The following is a 15,477-nucleotide window of genomic DNA, read 5'->3' as shown; positions in this document are numbered from 1 at the left end:
GAATGACTGAGGATCAGAGTTGAGTGAAGATGAATTGAAGAAGTGATAAATAGTAAGTTTTCACATCCTGTTCTTCAAATTCCTGAAATAATCTTGTTCCTTTTCAGAATCCTTCATGTTACAGGGCCTGGCTCATTAAAAGCTGTGATTTAAATGTATTCAGAGCTGGTGTGTGTTAGAGTGCATTTCTTCCCCACTGTTTCCCTGTGTTAAATTTTTCCTTACCTACAAACCTGACCTCTCTGAGGGGCCTTATAGCAGAGTTAGGAAGAACACTGTCACTGGAGGCCACTACAAGAAGACTGCTAAGAAATCCTGCTTCCACTGAATCCCTTTAGCTGTTGACTTCCCCAAGGACAACTTTCCCCTAACGTGCAAGAGGCACACCATAGGTGCAATGTGCGTGAGACGTTCTGGGCTCTCTTGACAAGTGTTGTCTGCTGGCAACGAGACAAAAACCATACAAGGTGAAGTCTCTTAATCAGAACTGAGTGTATCTACGCTTGCTGTCACAAGTAGGAAAATAAGGTGATGTTTAACAGGAATAAATGAGGAAGGGGTGGAGGGAGGGAGAAATCTTGGAGAACCATGTCTGGAGAAATAATAAAGTGTTCCCATTTCAACAGATAACTGTTGACTATCACTGTGGAAGCAGTGTCTGACACGAACCCCACAGTGACACAGAAGAAGCACACAGTGCACGTCAGTGATGGCCATTAAAGGTAACTGTCCCTGTGTCTGTGGAGCTTGACTCCAAAGGACAGAGACACAGGAAACCTTTTGGTGCTTGAAGGCGACATTTCTGGCGTGCCTTCTAACCTCATCCTACTTCCTGTTGTAAAAATAACTATGAGAGTTCAAAAGAGAGCTCCCTGCCTTGCTCCTCTGCACTCATCCACAGAGTACAGGCCCAAGAGTCAGAACAAGAAGTGGCTGCTGAGCCTACCAAGATACATCGTAGCAAAGGTGAATGCTTAAATACTATGTATAACAGATCCAAGTAATCACAGAATCCATTCCCTTGGGAAAGTCCTCTGAGATCAGGAAGTCCAGCACCTCAACCAGACCATGGCATTAAGTGCCAAGTCCAGTCTTTCCTTAAACACATCCAGGGGCAGCAACTCTATCACCTCCCTGAGCAATCCATTCTAATGTTTAATTGCTCTTTCCATGAAGAAATTCATCCTGATGCCCAACCTCCCCTGGCACAGCTTGAGGCTAGTCCTGTTGCAGGTTGCCCAGGAGAAGAGCCTGACCTCCATTTCACTATACCCTCCTTTCAGGCAGGTGTAGAGAGTGATAAGGTCACCCCTGAGCCTCCTTTTCTCCAGGCTAAACAACCCTGGCTCCCTTGGCTGCTCCTCATTATCCTCTAGACCCTTAGCCAGTTTCACTGACCTTTGCTGGACCCACTCCAGCACCTTTATGTCCTCCCGGAATTGAGGGGCCTGGAATGGGACACAAACACCTAAGGATCTTTAATATTCATGATTATGCCATTTATGCCATGCCTGTTAATTTAATAAGAAATATAGTAACAACTGTTACAAAGGCTAATTGGGGTCTTCAGTGTGATGAGGGTTTTGTCCCCCTGCCAGGCTTTGGGTGTCCAGTGCCTAAACAGCCACTTAGGAAGGAATGTGGGATGCAGGTGCCAAATCTGCACTGGGCACTTATTGCCATTAATTAGTACAGTGAGAAGCACCCTAACAACACTTTAAACAGTCCACCTGATAATCCACATAAACTAGAGAATACATTAAATGGAAGCCTCTAGGTCACTGCTATTGCTCCAGAGGGGATCACAGAATGGGTCAGGTTGGAAGAGACCACAGTGGCTCAGCTGGTCCAACCTCCCTGCTCAAGCAAGACCATCCTAGAGACACTGCACAGGATTGTGTCCGGGGGGGGGTTGAATATCCCCAGTGATAGAGACTCCTCAGCCTCTCTGGGCAATCTGTTAAGGTGCTTGGTCACCCGCACAGTATAGAAGTTCATGTTCAGGTGAAACTTCCCACGGATGAGGTTCTGCCCCTTGCCTCTTGTTCCATTGCTTGGCACAACCGAGCAGAACCTGACTCCATCCTCTTAGCACCCCACCTTTAGATATTTGCATCCATTGATGAGAGCCGGCACGTCTCAACGGGTTAGAAAGGACAAAACCCGTCCGAGACAGCGGCCGGCAGCTGCCGACGAGCTCCGTGCCGCAAGAGGACCGCGTACCGCCGCACCCCGGCCCTCACACGCCAACATGGCGACCCCGCCTCGCTCGCCTCTCCCTCCTCCCCCGCCGCGTCCTGGCGTCACATCCGCGGTGCCCCAGCAACCACCGGACGTCGCGGGCGCGCCGGGAACCCGGAAGCGGCGGGCGAATCGGGGCGGGCGGCGCAACCGGCGGGGCGGGCCCGGCGCGCGCAGGGCAGCGGCGGCGGCAAAGTAGTGCCGGGGGCCAGCGGCCGGTTGGTGGCGGCGGCGGTCGGGCAGCGCTTGTGGCGCAGCGCTCGGGGGACTCTCGACAACTACCGGCGCGCTCGGGCTGCGCGGAGCTGCACGGAGCTGCGGCCGAGGCGGAGATGGCGGCGGACAAGGCTGCGGGTGAGTGCGGGGGGAGCGGCCGCGGCCCCGCCGTGCCCGCCCCCGGCCTGCGCCGCCCGGCGCGGAGGCATACGCGCCGCCGGGGGAAAGCCGCCTGTGCGGCTGTGTGCTGTGTCCTTCCGCCGAAGAGGTAGTGCCCCGCGGCGCGGGGCCGCTGTGAGGGACCCCTGTGACACCTGCGGGTCACCGGCGAGGCCGTGTGTGCACCGGGCCCTCCGTGCCCTCGGCCAAGCGGCACTGAGCTGTTGCCCCCTCCTGGCCGGGAAGAGCTCGGTGGGGAGGGCCCTATGTTCGTATTGGCGGGGGAGGGGGGGCGGGAGTTGTGTGTTTAATACTCAGCGCTTAATAACCCCTACAGAAGTCGAGCTTCTTGGGTTAATTTGTTAAACTGGGGCATGCAGGAGGTACGAGGGAGGTTATAACTCTTGGTGGTGCTGCTTAATCGCTGGAGTGCAGTCTGATTCCCTCAGGGATGCTGCTTTGGTTTCAGGGGATGTGTGCGTCCTCACTGAACTCGGGCCTGAAAAGACACTGCAGAGAGAAATCACCGAGACTAAAACATAAGCCATGTTCTGGTAAACAGACAGAATAAATCTCAAATACAGTTGATGTGTAACACTGCTAAACTACTGCTGGTCCATCTCCTGTGCAACTCCCCATCATGCAAGAAGTCTTCATTGCAGGAAAGGACATCCCATCAGATGTCAGCTCGTGGGGGGATGGAGACGAGGGCGATGTGGAGGAAAGCCTTACTTATAGAATTGTATAGGTCTGCTTAATGGAAGTGTAGGATATGCTGAGTTGGAAGACCAATAAAGATTAACAAATTCCAGTTCCTGGCCCTGCACAGGACATCTCTAAGAATCGCACCATGTGCCTGTGAGTGTTTTCCACACACTTCTTGAATTCTGTTGGGCTTGTGCCAGTTGGGGAACCCATTCCAGTGCCCAGACACTCTCTGAATGAAGAACCTTTTCCTAATATCCAACCTAAACCTCCCTGGCTTCATGCCATTCCTTCTGGTCTTGTTTCTGGTCACCTTTTTTTCCTAGATGTTTTTATGTTGGGGGAACATTATTTAAAATCACCTTAAGCATTTTTTTCTCTGGATGCTAAATATGAAATGTCTCAGTATTTGGAAAAAAAATTACAGGGGAAAAAAGTATACTGCACTGAGTGATATTTACTAGACTGTCATGTGTTTATTTCTAAGAACTGTAAGTGACTGCTAAACTACACCAAAAAAAAAGGCATCAAGTTTTTAATACTTTTTTGTTTATGTTCTTTGAAATTACGAAGGAACTTTTCAGTTTTACTTTCTTAAAAGTATGTGTGAAATGAATCAAAGATGTGAGCTATGGCAAGATATTCCACATGCTGCACTTGTTCTAGCAGCGAGCCATAGGTAGCTTTCCACTGAGAAATGTTTGCTTTTTATTGCACAACACCAAAGAAGCCTATTGTACCTATACTGGTAGTGAAGGGCTTCATGCAAAAATTAAAACATAAGTCTTAGTGCCACTGTTATCCTCTAATAGCTGGACACTGGCTGGGCTTCATACCCTTCAAAATTCTTTTGGAGCAAGAATCATATGATAGTTCCCTCCCCTTTCAAGAAAGAGATTATCCCTCTGCCTGCAGAGTTTGGACATAAAAGTATTTCCAGAGGTGCTCTGGTGTTCAACAGCACAGTTCATGCAAGATGTAATTTGCAGGGTGTAGGAACAAGAGAGCTCAGGAACAGCACTCCTTGGAGAAACGGAGAGCAGGTATGAGAAGGATAATGATTGCAGTCACTCTCAGGTGTCTTCAGGTATGTGTATGTGGGAGATGTGACTTTTGTTGCTTTTATGAAATTCTGGCAGCAAGCCTGTGAGGAGAGCAATCTTCCTTTTCAGGTGTCAACCTCATACTTTTCCTTGTTCTCCTTTCATAGAGACAGTTTTCCTGAAGTTCTGCTGTCCACCATGATGCACCTTCTCCAGCAGGAACAGCTTCCTGCTTGTACAAAGCAAACCAGCCTCCGTGATGTAGTGTCGCTCCTGCTCAGCCCCAGGATTGATAGCTAGGAAGATAATTTCTGGCTTGATTCTTTAACTTCCAGCTGAGTGCAGCAGCTTCCTCCAGATCAAAATCTGAGCAGTTGATTTTTACATCCTTTTCCAGGTTGCCCCTTTTGCCCCTCATCATGAACCTACACAAGTTTTAGTTTTAGAGTTGGTCTGTACTCATGCAGGTTGGACAAATGAAAAGTTAAGCAAACAGGTCCATTTTTAAATACAAATTCCAGAGATAAATCAAGTTCTGTCACTTGTGAAGTAGAGAATCTGCACTGCTCTGGATATTTCAGCTGATAGTTGTGGCTGCTGTACAGATGGGAGCACATTGGAGATGACTGGTGTGCCATGTGTTACCTACACCACGTTCTTCTGCAAGAATGCCAAAGGTCAAGGGACCCAAATGAGCAAGGCAGGCTGTTTCTTTTGCCAGGGAACAAGTTTCCTAACTGTTTCACTTTCAAGTTCTTCAAGGAACATGGAAGTATCAGTTCTATGTGCAAGCACTGGAATAGCCATTTGCAGCTAAGAGAACAGGAACATTCCCTCCCCACCACCCCTGCCACTTCAGTGGAATTGGTGGGTTCTTGTGCCAGCCAGTTTTCTGGTGGGTTCTTGTGCCAGCCAGCTTTCAGGTGACTCCTTGGAGGGATCTCTGATAGCAAAGATCAGCCGAAGCAGTAGATCCCAGTCTAAACAAGAATGGCAGTATCACCTTAGACTGGAGTGGCTTTTAGGTCTTTAACAAGTTTCAGGTGTGTTTGGACAGAAAGGGTACAGAGCAGCCAAAGTGTTTTGTTGCCCTTTTTTCAAAGGAAGGAGCTATGCTGTGAGCTACATCAGCTGGATTTTAGTTTTTTCTTGATAAGCTTCCAGTTCAGGTTTCACAAACCTGCTTTGTTTACTGAGTACTAGTAGGTGCAGTTGATTGGATTACAGAGACAGCTCTGGTTTTGCTTAAAGTAGTCCCAAGCTTCATTTTATGTTTTGGGTTTGTTTGTGTTTGTTTAATGTACCAATAAGTTTAGAGAGACAGTGAAATTTGAAGATCTGTCCTGATTTTTCCTTAGGAATTACATCAACCAAGCTACTTAGACAAGTAGCTCTTGATTTATCTGTCACTTCACTGAAGACATTTTACTTCAGAATTCAGATTTCTTTTGAGACACTGGTCTTACAAACCTGCCTACAAAGCCAGTAATCTGTAGTGTACCTGGTAGTTAATGGCTCTCTGCTAGGTAAACGTGTTTGTGAGGAATCTGATCAGATTGAGTGTTATTGGCTTCAAAAGCTTTAGAGCCTCAAGGCTCTGCACTGTGGTTACTTTACCAGCACAATTTGACAGGCATGCTGAGCAAGTAAAGCAGATAATGCCACTGTTAGCATGAAAGTTGGAGGGAAGATGCATTTGATTATTTGCTGCTGTTCAAAAGATCCTTGGAGAGTGAGAGCTTTTAGTTCATCTGTATAATCACAAGCTTTAGAACTGGAATCAGATCTATGCTATATTTAGGTTGAAGCAGAGGTACTTCCTGTTCCTTTCCTCTTTCACTGTGGGAAGCTTTTGGCACATCAGAAATGTTCTGAGCTTTTTTGTGGTTTAAATTTCTCTTTTGCCTTTCCTTTTGAAAGACGAGGCAGTGCAAATGGTGTTGATCAATGTGTTATGCAGTCAGATTTCATAGCAGATGTAGGCCCTTGAGGATCCATCCCTCCAGAGTACTGAAATTGCTGAACCCTGAATTTTGTCCAAATGACAGTGGGTTACTCTTGCCAGTGTAAGATTTGTTGAGATTTTTAAAACTCTACTTTGTTGACATCTTAATGCAGGATGAAAGTCCTAACCAAATATTTACAATTCTTGCTCAATTGCAGGGGGCAATAGTGTTATTGCAGGTGGAAGAATCTCACTATTTCCCAGCAACAGGCACAAACTTAATAGATTACTAAGTCTGTTTTGTTCTTACTGAGGATATTATATGATTAATCTTCTGAGGTTTCACTGCCCCTTATGATTGTCATTTGTCCTGTATTTGTAAATTTTCATGGTCAGTAGTAGAAGATCCAGATATATTGGTGGTGATGGGGAATGGATTTTGCAGAGGAGCTCACAGCTAAGTGTTATTATTTGTTCAAAGTGAAAAGGAAATTAGTGGAGTTTGCATTATATCTCCAAATTATAGGGAAGAGAAAGCAGGCATTGAGTTTACATAGCCTACATAGTCTATTAAGATAGCAAAACATGTTTTAGAGCAGATCTTCCACTGTGAAATTCAAGTAATACTTTTCTGCAGAAGCAGAACCCATTGCTGATTTATAAAGTCTTTGTTTCAAAAACATGAAATGATTTTTGTATGTTGTAGCACATTAATTAATGCTCCTAGAAATACTTTCTTCAGTGTGGTGGTTGTGTGGTTGTTTTTTTTTTTTTCTCAGTAGTTTGTGTTCCGCACAAGGAAGGGCTTAGTGGAGGTTTTTTTCAGCTTCTTTGACATGGAATGTGTGTATTGTGCTTTTTAATGCAACTTCACTGAATTCTTAATTACATGATGACAAAAGGATTTAGTAGACTTCTTTCTGAAAAATATGCTAAATAGTGACTGCAACATCAATCATTAGGAATTCAGTGTAAAAAATTGTAGGCAATTAAAACCTTGTTACATTGCTATATAAATGCATAAAGGGGCCACCATTGTAGTTGCTACGTGTTGTTCTTGTCTTAGTCTGGAAAAGGGTGTAATAGAACTGGAGAAAATTCTGGGAAAAAAATGTGAGGAAGATGGAGAGTAAACTGCTCCTGCAGAGATGAAGAAGAGATGTAGTTGAAAGGAATGTCTGTAAGATTTGGAGTGAGGCTGAAAAAGTGAGCAGGCAGCATGTACTTGTGCCTTGCAATATAACCCGACAGCATTTGATGGAGTATATTGAAGAATACAAAAGTATAGAGTGTTTAAAAAAAAATATATTAGATCTGTCAGAGTTTATTAACAATGATGGTTCAAGTGCAGCCTCTTATTTGGGGAGATATTCTTTCAAAGTAGGGAGCTGTGGGGAAGTTCCAGTGTTTACTGTTGCACCCTAGAGTATCCCTTGTTTGCTGTTTAGGAAGCACTATACAGGATTTTGTATGGGTTTTCATCTAACTCACTGTGGTACATATTTCATGATGTATGGCCTTCACTGCTGACTTTTGAGCAAGATAGGACAATCCTAGTGTATGGTTGCAGCTTTAAGGAGAAATCTAAAATGTATGGGTTGTCAGTTAACTTGCAGGACTTCGGTTGTTCGTTGAGCACCATAATTTACATTTCATGGAGAGGAATTCACTAGGAGTATAGAATAACTTGATATCTTGTGGTAGGAGATGTAACTTGGGATATAGATAGTGTAGTAGGGACACTGCTACAGTTATCTGGAAAATTACTTGTATTGGCAGGAGGACCTTGAGAGCTGGAAGAAACAAAGTTTTTATGCTGCACAGCTGTTATCACACTTGCAAGCTTTGTTGTAATCTTCTGTTCACTTTTACAGATCAAAGTACTGAAAAACATGAAGGAGCAGGTACTTCTGGGATTACTGATCAGGAAAAGGAATTGTCGAGCAGTGCATTACAAGCTTTTCAGGTAAGACAAAGTTAGACTTTGGGACTTCTAAGTGGGCTTGTGTTATTGTTTTTCCTGTTTTCTTAATACAGCTGCAAATGCATTAAGAGGATGTTCAAAAGCAGCACTAGTTGTGTTATAAAGACAGCACATGCATTTTCTATCTGCTGTGATGTGAGAAGGCTGAACAGGATACTTGAAAAAGAGCTCTTTTAATCTTGATTTTCAAAACTTAGTAACCTTAAAAGCTATATGAGGCTTCTCTTCTGCATAAGCATTGGAAATGCATGATCTCTTGGAAGAATTAATCACATCAAACTAAAAATGTTGTGTTAGTATTTAAAGGAACCTCATGTATTTAAAAAACAGCAATGAAACAAACACTTCTGTTTTAGCATCATGTTATACTATATTCTTTCACAAAAAGTGCTGTATCCTGTCACTTTGCAATAAAACATTTCTGAATGTGTAACACCTACAGCCAGTATCTACTACTTGTTTTGTGTTTCTTGGAAGATTTTTTTTCTTCTGTGTTAAAGTTCAGATACCAGGTCTTTCCATTTATTTCTTTCTTTGTATTGTTGCCTAATTTTATATAGTATGACAGGAAGTATAATTGCTTTTCCTTTCAATTGTATCTCTTGTCTCCAAAATACCTTGCTTTAAATTCAGTTTTAAATTTGTCAAATAAGTCAGCGAAGAATTTAAGTGTTGTCTTTTGGGATTCTTGCTTCAATGTTTCACTCGTACTTCTATGTTTCACTCATTTTGCTACATTAAGTGCATGTGGTTGGTTCTTAACACTGTGTTGTTCCCTGATGTCTTCTTGAAAGCTGTCTAGCTCAATTACTCTTTTTCAGTAACATTTTAATCAGTGGCATTTGATCCTGAGAACTGAAGACACATGAGAGAGTCATTTGTTTTCCACCTTGCCCACACATCTAAATGCCTAAAATACTTTTGATGTGCTAATGATTTCATCTTTACTTTTATCCTGGTCCAGTGTATTTGGTTTATCTTGTCAAGTTTTTTCTTGCTTTAAGAATTCCCTGAGTTCATGGAGTGAGGTAGCAACAGATGTGAGCAGAATTAATTTGATGCCTTGTTTGCCAATTTCTTGCTGTTGAGTAGCTCCAGATAGCATTGTGGGCTGCCTTGCATCCTCCTTTATCATATTACATGCCCAGTTTCAGTCTTGATAGAATTCCTATAAATTTGGGTACTATATTCTAGATCCTATCTAGTATAGTGCCATAAAGGATTGTTAACTGATGAAAAACATCACAAAATAACCTGGACATTTAAAGGTTCAAGGTTTGTAGTCCAGCCATGATTAGAAGCCTTGTTGCTGTGATCTGAAAGCTCCTACTGAAGAGAAGCTCCAAGTGTGAGCACAGGAAGAGAACCAATGGGAGATGAACTGTCTCAAATAAAGAGCATGCCGGCAGTTGAGCTGCAAGTTCCTGTGTTTGTGCACATGATCAGAAGGCAATCCATGCTGTTGGTGCTCAGAGTTGTGAAAATGTGTCAGTGTCCTGCTACATCTCTCTAAGTTGTGTAACTGTGCCTGCCTGGGAGACTGAAGGAACTGAAGTGGTTCCATGGAAAGGAGCTGCAGAATGGCGACTTTCTTGGGGACAGCAGAGGGACCCTAGAGCTCTTCTCTGTTGTATTCTGCCCTTAATAGGAGGTTACTCAGCAGTCCAGGAGAAGCACTGTGGAACAGCACCTGAAAGGGAGGAGTAAGTGGAGGATGGTACTCCAGAGCTTAGCTTTTGGGTGCGAATCATTGACAGAGATGGAAATGCATCTGCTTATCTGTCTGACCACATTGGAAGTAACTCTGATATGGAAGAGGTGAATGTGATTATTCCTGTGTAGGAATTTAGCAATTGAAAATGAAGCATCATCTAGGCCTAAAGAGTGAGGAGTTTCTCTCTCTTTCATTCCTTGATGCCACTAAAGTCCTCCTGTGGTCTAAGAAAGGGATTTTTCCATCAGATCACACGTCAGTGGAGCATCATGCTTGGCTCCTAGTTTCTCTTTAGGCATTCCTAGGTGATTGAATACTTCATCCAACAGCTAAGGCTTGTAAAAATGTTTCTTAAACCTATTCTGGGAAGGCGACACTTTCTTTTTCTAATCTCTCTTGAGCTAACTTCTGTAGATTAAGTTGTAAATCACTATATATTCAGATGAACTAAAGACTGAACATAAAATGTTGGGCTGGAACTTGTGTAAGCAACTGCAGCTGCTCAGTGTTCATGAAATAGGGAAAGATTATGAAAACTGAGGAAACAGTCTTGAAACTTAGTATGATAAGAGAAATGAGAATAACACTTTTCATGGAAACATCTGTTAATAGTAATCAGTTACTTAATTTGTCCTTACACCACAAATTATTTTTGAAGTTTGGATATGGCTTCAACATTTAGACTTGCTTCTCATCGATGTTAATCTGCATAAATAATGAAATATGTGTATACACATTTAGTTCACTTGTATTGATAAAGGAAAGACTGTATCTTCTAATGCATGCTTCTGGTATGTGTGCAATTTACAGGCTGGAAACTATGATGCTTGTTTACAACACCTAAATACCCTTCAAGACATAAACAAAGATGACTACAAAATAACTTTGAATACTGCTGTTGCAGAGTTCTGTAAAAGTAATCAGACTACCACAGACAATTTGAGACAAACCCTTAACCAGCTGAAAAACCAGGTAATGCAATTGTATTGACATGGTACTGATTGATTTTGAGTACTATTATTGGTGGTGGGATCTTTCAGTGAAGTAGGAGTTAAGCTTCTGCTTCTTGTCCCATAGATTTAACAAAATAAGAAAGTGACATTACTTTTAAACATCTGATTCAGTTTAATCTTGTAGGACAGTTTTTGTAATTGTGTTTTTAACTATTGTTGAAAATGGTCTGAGATTATAACAGAAGGACCTGCTATGTTCTTCCAGCAGAAAGTTCCTTAACATGGAATAGTTTGTGAAATAATAAAAAAGTGAAAATATTACTTTACTACTCAATTGACAGTTTTGAATTTAATTGTATGGTTTTTTTGCTGTGTTAATGTGCAACAACAATTATGTTTGTTAGGTGAGTAAGTTTTAGTTTACCTTTAGAGAAATACATAGCTATGGAGTTGTTTTTTTTTAATACCTGGTACTTTAAAATTATAGGTATTGAATGTTTAATGAAATGAGTGGGTTATTTTCAGGTTCACTCTGTTGTTGAAGAAATGGATGGTTTGGATGATGTTGAGAACAGTATGCTGTACTACAATCAAGCTGTTATCCTGTACCATCTCCGTCAGTATACTGAAGCAATATCCATTGGGGAGAAGCTGTACCAGTTCATAGAGCCTTTTGGTATGTGGGCAGAAAGAAGAATCTTGTCCATTCAAGAACTACAGAAAGTGAAAAAGACTGAATTGTCTATCAGACAAGTGATTTGTAATTTGTCTAATATGGTTTTAAGAAATTACGTAGGGTTTGGAATGAATATGTTTTACTTGTATCAAGGACAACAGACGAATTTGGGGAAGGTGCTTCAGAGAGCTTTAGCAGACAAGCGCTATGAAACTGAAATGGATTCTTTCAACTTAAATAATAATGTACAAGTTAATGAAATTATTTTAAATCTAATGTTTTGAGTCATCATGCAACTTCATGGGTGGGCGTCTGTTTTCCAGGGCACTCATTTTTAAATACCTTTATTAGGTAATACATAATTGTATGTGCTTATATCTGAATACAAAGTCTGCAACTTTTATAAGCTATGATACCTTATGTAGTAGAATTACCATACTTGTATAAAATCATTTCATAATCCTTGTTAAATTTTATAAGTGAGAAGGCTGAAGGATGTATGTGTGTGGGTCTCAGTAAATTAAGTAAATGCTGCTGTGTTTCTGCTTCAATTCCTCCCAGTTTCAATATGCATAATTGGGACTTACTCTCTGAAGTCAGCTAAACAGAGATGTGTTTTACAAAATCTTTGTGAGTTCTGTGGGATTCTACATCTGCATATGGCTCTGTCTGTTTGGATGCTGCAACTTTGGTGCTGATCTACTTAGATTAGTTCTCAGAACCTATGAACATGAAATACTTGTTAAGCTGTCTTTAGTCTGTGCTTTTATGCTGATGCCATTTGAATAAATGAGCTTTCTTTTCAGTGTATGTACTTAGCTGTGGGTTGGACATGGCTGCATTATTTTTTCTTATGTAGTATGTTGATTTTTCTCATAATGTTGCATAAATGGTGCTTTACAGTAGTTTCTTTTCCATCCATGTTCGGAGGGATTGGTATTAGAGCTGTAAAACAAATTTTTCTTCTTTGCTTTTCACAGAAGAGAAGTTTGCCCAGGCTGTGTGCTTCTTGCTTGTAGACTTATACCTGTTAACTTACCAAGCTGAGAAAGCCTTGCATCTGCTTGCTGTTCTGGAAAAAATGATTTCACAGGGCAACAATAACAGCAAGAATGGAAAAAATGAGGTAAGTTTGGAATCATACAAATGCCTTTAAATCTTTATCAGAAGTATGCTTTAGCTCAATCCAAAATTAGTATCTTAATAGACTTTGGAATGATAAGACTATGTTAGATCACCTGTAACTTTAGACAGCAGGTTAAATATTTTAGTGACTGAGTTAATTGTGTACAACAGCTGTTTATTCCCGCTTTTTCATCCTTTTCTCTTACTCCAGGGAGCTAAAATGTCTTTATTCAGTCAGAGACTTGCATTGGAAAAACAGTTGTCTCCTGGGTCAAATATTGCTTGTCTTTGACAATGACCATATGAAACCCTAAGTTTTAAAGGGAAGTCAGTGTCAGAGGAACTGAGTTGCACAGCATAGGATGGGAAATTAAGTATCTTTTTTACGTAGTATCTGAAAGTATGAGGCACACTTTCAGATGAAATCTTTCATGTGCCTTTTGGAAAAATCAAAAAAATCAGTGGTGGCTTAGAAGTGAAGAGAGGGCATTTCAGTGTTTTCCTGTTGATGGAATGTCACAGTACAGAATTCAGCTCTTCAAAGGCTGGTGTGGTTTGTGGATTTTGATTGTTAAACTCAAGTTAGTTTCTGGTAGGAGGTGTATATTTTGATATTAAATACTCAAACAATATTATTATTAATACTATTAAATACTTCTTTTTCTTCATGTCATCTGAATTTAAAAGGTGACTAACAGTAATGCTTCCTCTTTTTTTTTTTGACAGTCAGGTAATAATACCAATAAAGATTCCTCGAATCAAAAAGCTGAAAGTGGAGCTTTAATAGAAGTTGCTAAATCTAAGATACATCAGGTAAGGTCTGCATATTATTTATACACGAACATTTCTTCAAGGGTTTTCTAATCTGAGTGTCATGTCCTTCAAAAAAAGTTCAGCCCAACTTATGATGCTTTCTCTCCTTGTTGTAAAACAAGAAAGGAATTTGTCTAAGTCTTCCTTTTTGTAAGTTTCATGTGCAGAAAACACTGACCTGACATCCTGCCCACCACCATTTCAGTCCCTGTGTGTTATAATTATTTCTTCACATGGCAGTTCACTGCATTGAAATTGTCTGTTCAACCTCCAACAGTCTAAATCAGCTGAGGTTTTATTTCACTGTACTGTTCTGAGGAAAAATATGTGAAGAATCAGAGTGCTTCTTTATTAGCATATTCACTTACCTTCAGTTTAGTAGGTAAATGTCTGGGTTTAAGATGTTAGATTATTTTAATTAATTCGTCATTTTAAGTGCTCATATCTGTGTTTGAATATGGACCAGCTGTTGGCCATTGAACAAAGTATTCATCTGCTTATTGTAAATACAAACCCTATAAATATGGTGTTTGAAGTTTGAGTAGAATTTCTTTATTGTGAAGACTTTCTGAATAGCTTTTTGCTACCTATTTTAAAAATGTTATTAAATATTCTGCAGTAAATAGCTAGATACAGTTTGTCTTGCAAATCTGCAGAAATTATTGTATATTATTTAACAAATCTAATTTTCTAACAGTATAAGGTGAGAGCCTATATCCAGATGAAGTCATTAAAAGCATGCAAAAGGGAGATCAAGTCTGTTATGAATACAGCTGGGAATGTAAGTATTCTTAAGACTGTTGTTTTTCAAGTCTAGATGTCTTCTGTATCTTAAAACTGAATTTGCTAATGTTCTTTACAAAAAAAGTTCTTATTGAAGGTGGATGTTTGAAGTAATTGTTTATGTAGTCAGTTGGGTTTATAATATCTTTGCAAATTAATGTAGAATTTTCTTATTTGTGCTGTTTTCAGTTTCTAAAAAAATTTGCCTTGGGATGCCAAAATAACAGTGAAACATTATAAAATAATGTTATTATAAAATTATAAAATATTATATTTATTATATGATATAAAATATTATATTTATATATAAATAAATGTACATTAATATTTATATCTATATAAATAAAATATTATATTGATAGTATAAAATAAACAGGTTCAGTATTCTTTATAATTGAAATGAAAGAAGCTTTAGTTTACTATGGATCTTATGCATATTACAAACTTTGATGTAATTGGTAGTTTAAACCAGTTTATAAAGGATTAATTCTGGGATACATGGGCATTTTTTGGGGTTGGTTTTTTTCTTTTTGTTGACATTTTTTGGAGGCTTATGTTTTGTTGAAAAGCAAGTTTAACAGAAAACCTTCTGGATCATGAGGTCTGTGTTGGTAGACTAGGAAGATTACAGCCTACAAGGAACTCTGCAGGGAGGGGAGGTGTGGGGAGGAAGGTATTAGAGGGCAGGTTAGAGGTGTTTTGCCCTTAGCCACTTCCATGACAGAGTTCTCTAAAGTTCATGACAGAGTTCTTGAAAGTAACATGGCCTAAACCCATTTATTTTTAAATGGCAGCAGAAGCAAGTTTGTGAAGTGATTTAACACTAGCAGTAGAAATCATCAACCAAGACATAACTAAGTATTGTTTTCTCCTTCACAGTCAGCTCCTTCTCTCTTTCTTAAGAGCAATTTTGAGTATTTGAGAGGCAATTACCGTAAAGCTGTCAAACTTTTAAACAGTGCTAACATTGCTGAACATCCAGGCTTCATGAAAACAGGTAAAATAATAACCCTTCATCCTGCAGGTACTTCAATGTCTAGTATAATAGGACTTCTTGTTGATATCAGTTTTAAGGATATTAATGATTACTTAACAGTGTCAGCCCTGAAAGTCATGGATT

At 40.4% G+C, this 15,477-nt stretch overlaps 1 protein-coding gene across 1 annotated transcript in view; it reads left to right on the top strand.

Annotated features, from left to right (window-relative positions):
- Nucleotides 1-2,398: 2,398 nt before the first annotated feature.
- CNOT10 (CCR4-NOT transcription complex subunit 10) overlaps nucleotides 2,399-15,477 on the top strand; it is a 32,319-nt gene continuing 19,240 nt past the window's right edge. Inside the window, exons 1-8 of the mRNA XM_084207885.1 lie at nucleotides 2,399-2,595; nucleotides 8,184-8,275; nucleotides 10,818-10,979; nucleotides 11,486-11,636; nucleotides 12,617-12,762; nucleotides 13,488-13,574; nucleotides 14,272-14,355; nucleotides 15,237-15,354. Coding sequence (XP_084064011.1) covers nucleotides 2,574-2,595; nucleotides 8,184-8,275; nucleotides 10,818-10,979; nucleotides 11,486-11,636; nucleotides 12,617-12,762; nucleotides 13,488-13,574; nucleotides 14,272-14,355; nucleotides 15,237-15,354 — 862 coding nt within the window. The 5' untranslated portion in view covers nucleotides 2,399-2,573. The remainder of the gene's footprint in view (nucleotides 2,596-8,183; nucleotides 8,276-10,817; nucleotides 10,980-11,485; nucleotides 11,637-12,616; nucleotides 12,763-13,487; nucleotides 13,575-14,271; nucleotides 14,356-15,236; nucleotides 15,355-15,477) is intronic.

The sequence above is a fragment of the Fringilla coelebs genome, assembly GCF_963513975.1.
Source record: "Fringilla coelebs genome assembly, chromosome: 1".
Classification (NCBI taxonomy): domain Eukaryota; kingdom Metazoa; phylum Chordata; class Aves; order Passeriformes; family Fringillidae; genus Fringilla; species Fringilla coelebs.
The sequence above is the reverse complement of the archived record's forward strand: the minus strand, read 5'-3'. Positions and strand labels throughout refer to the sequence as shown.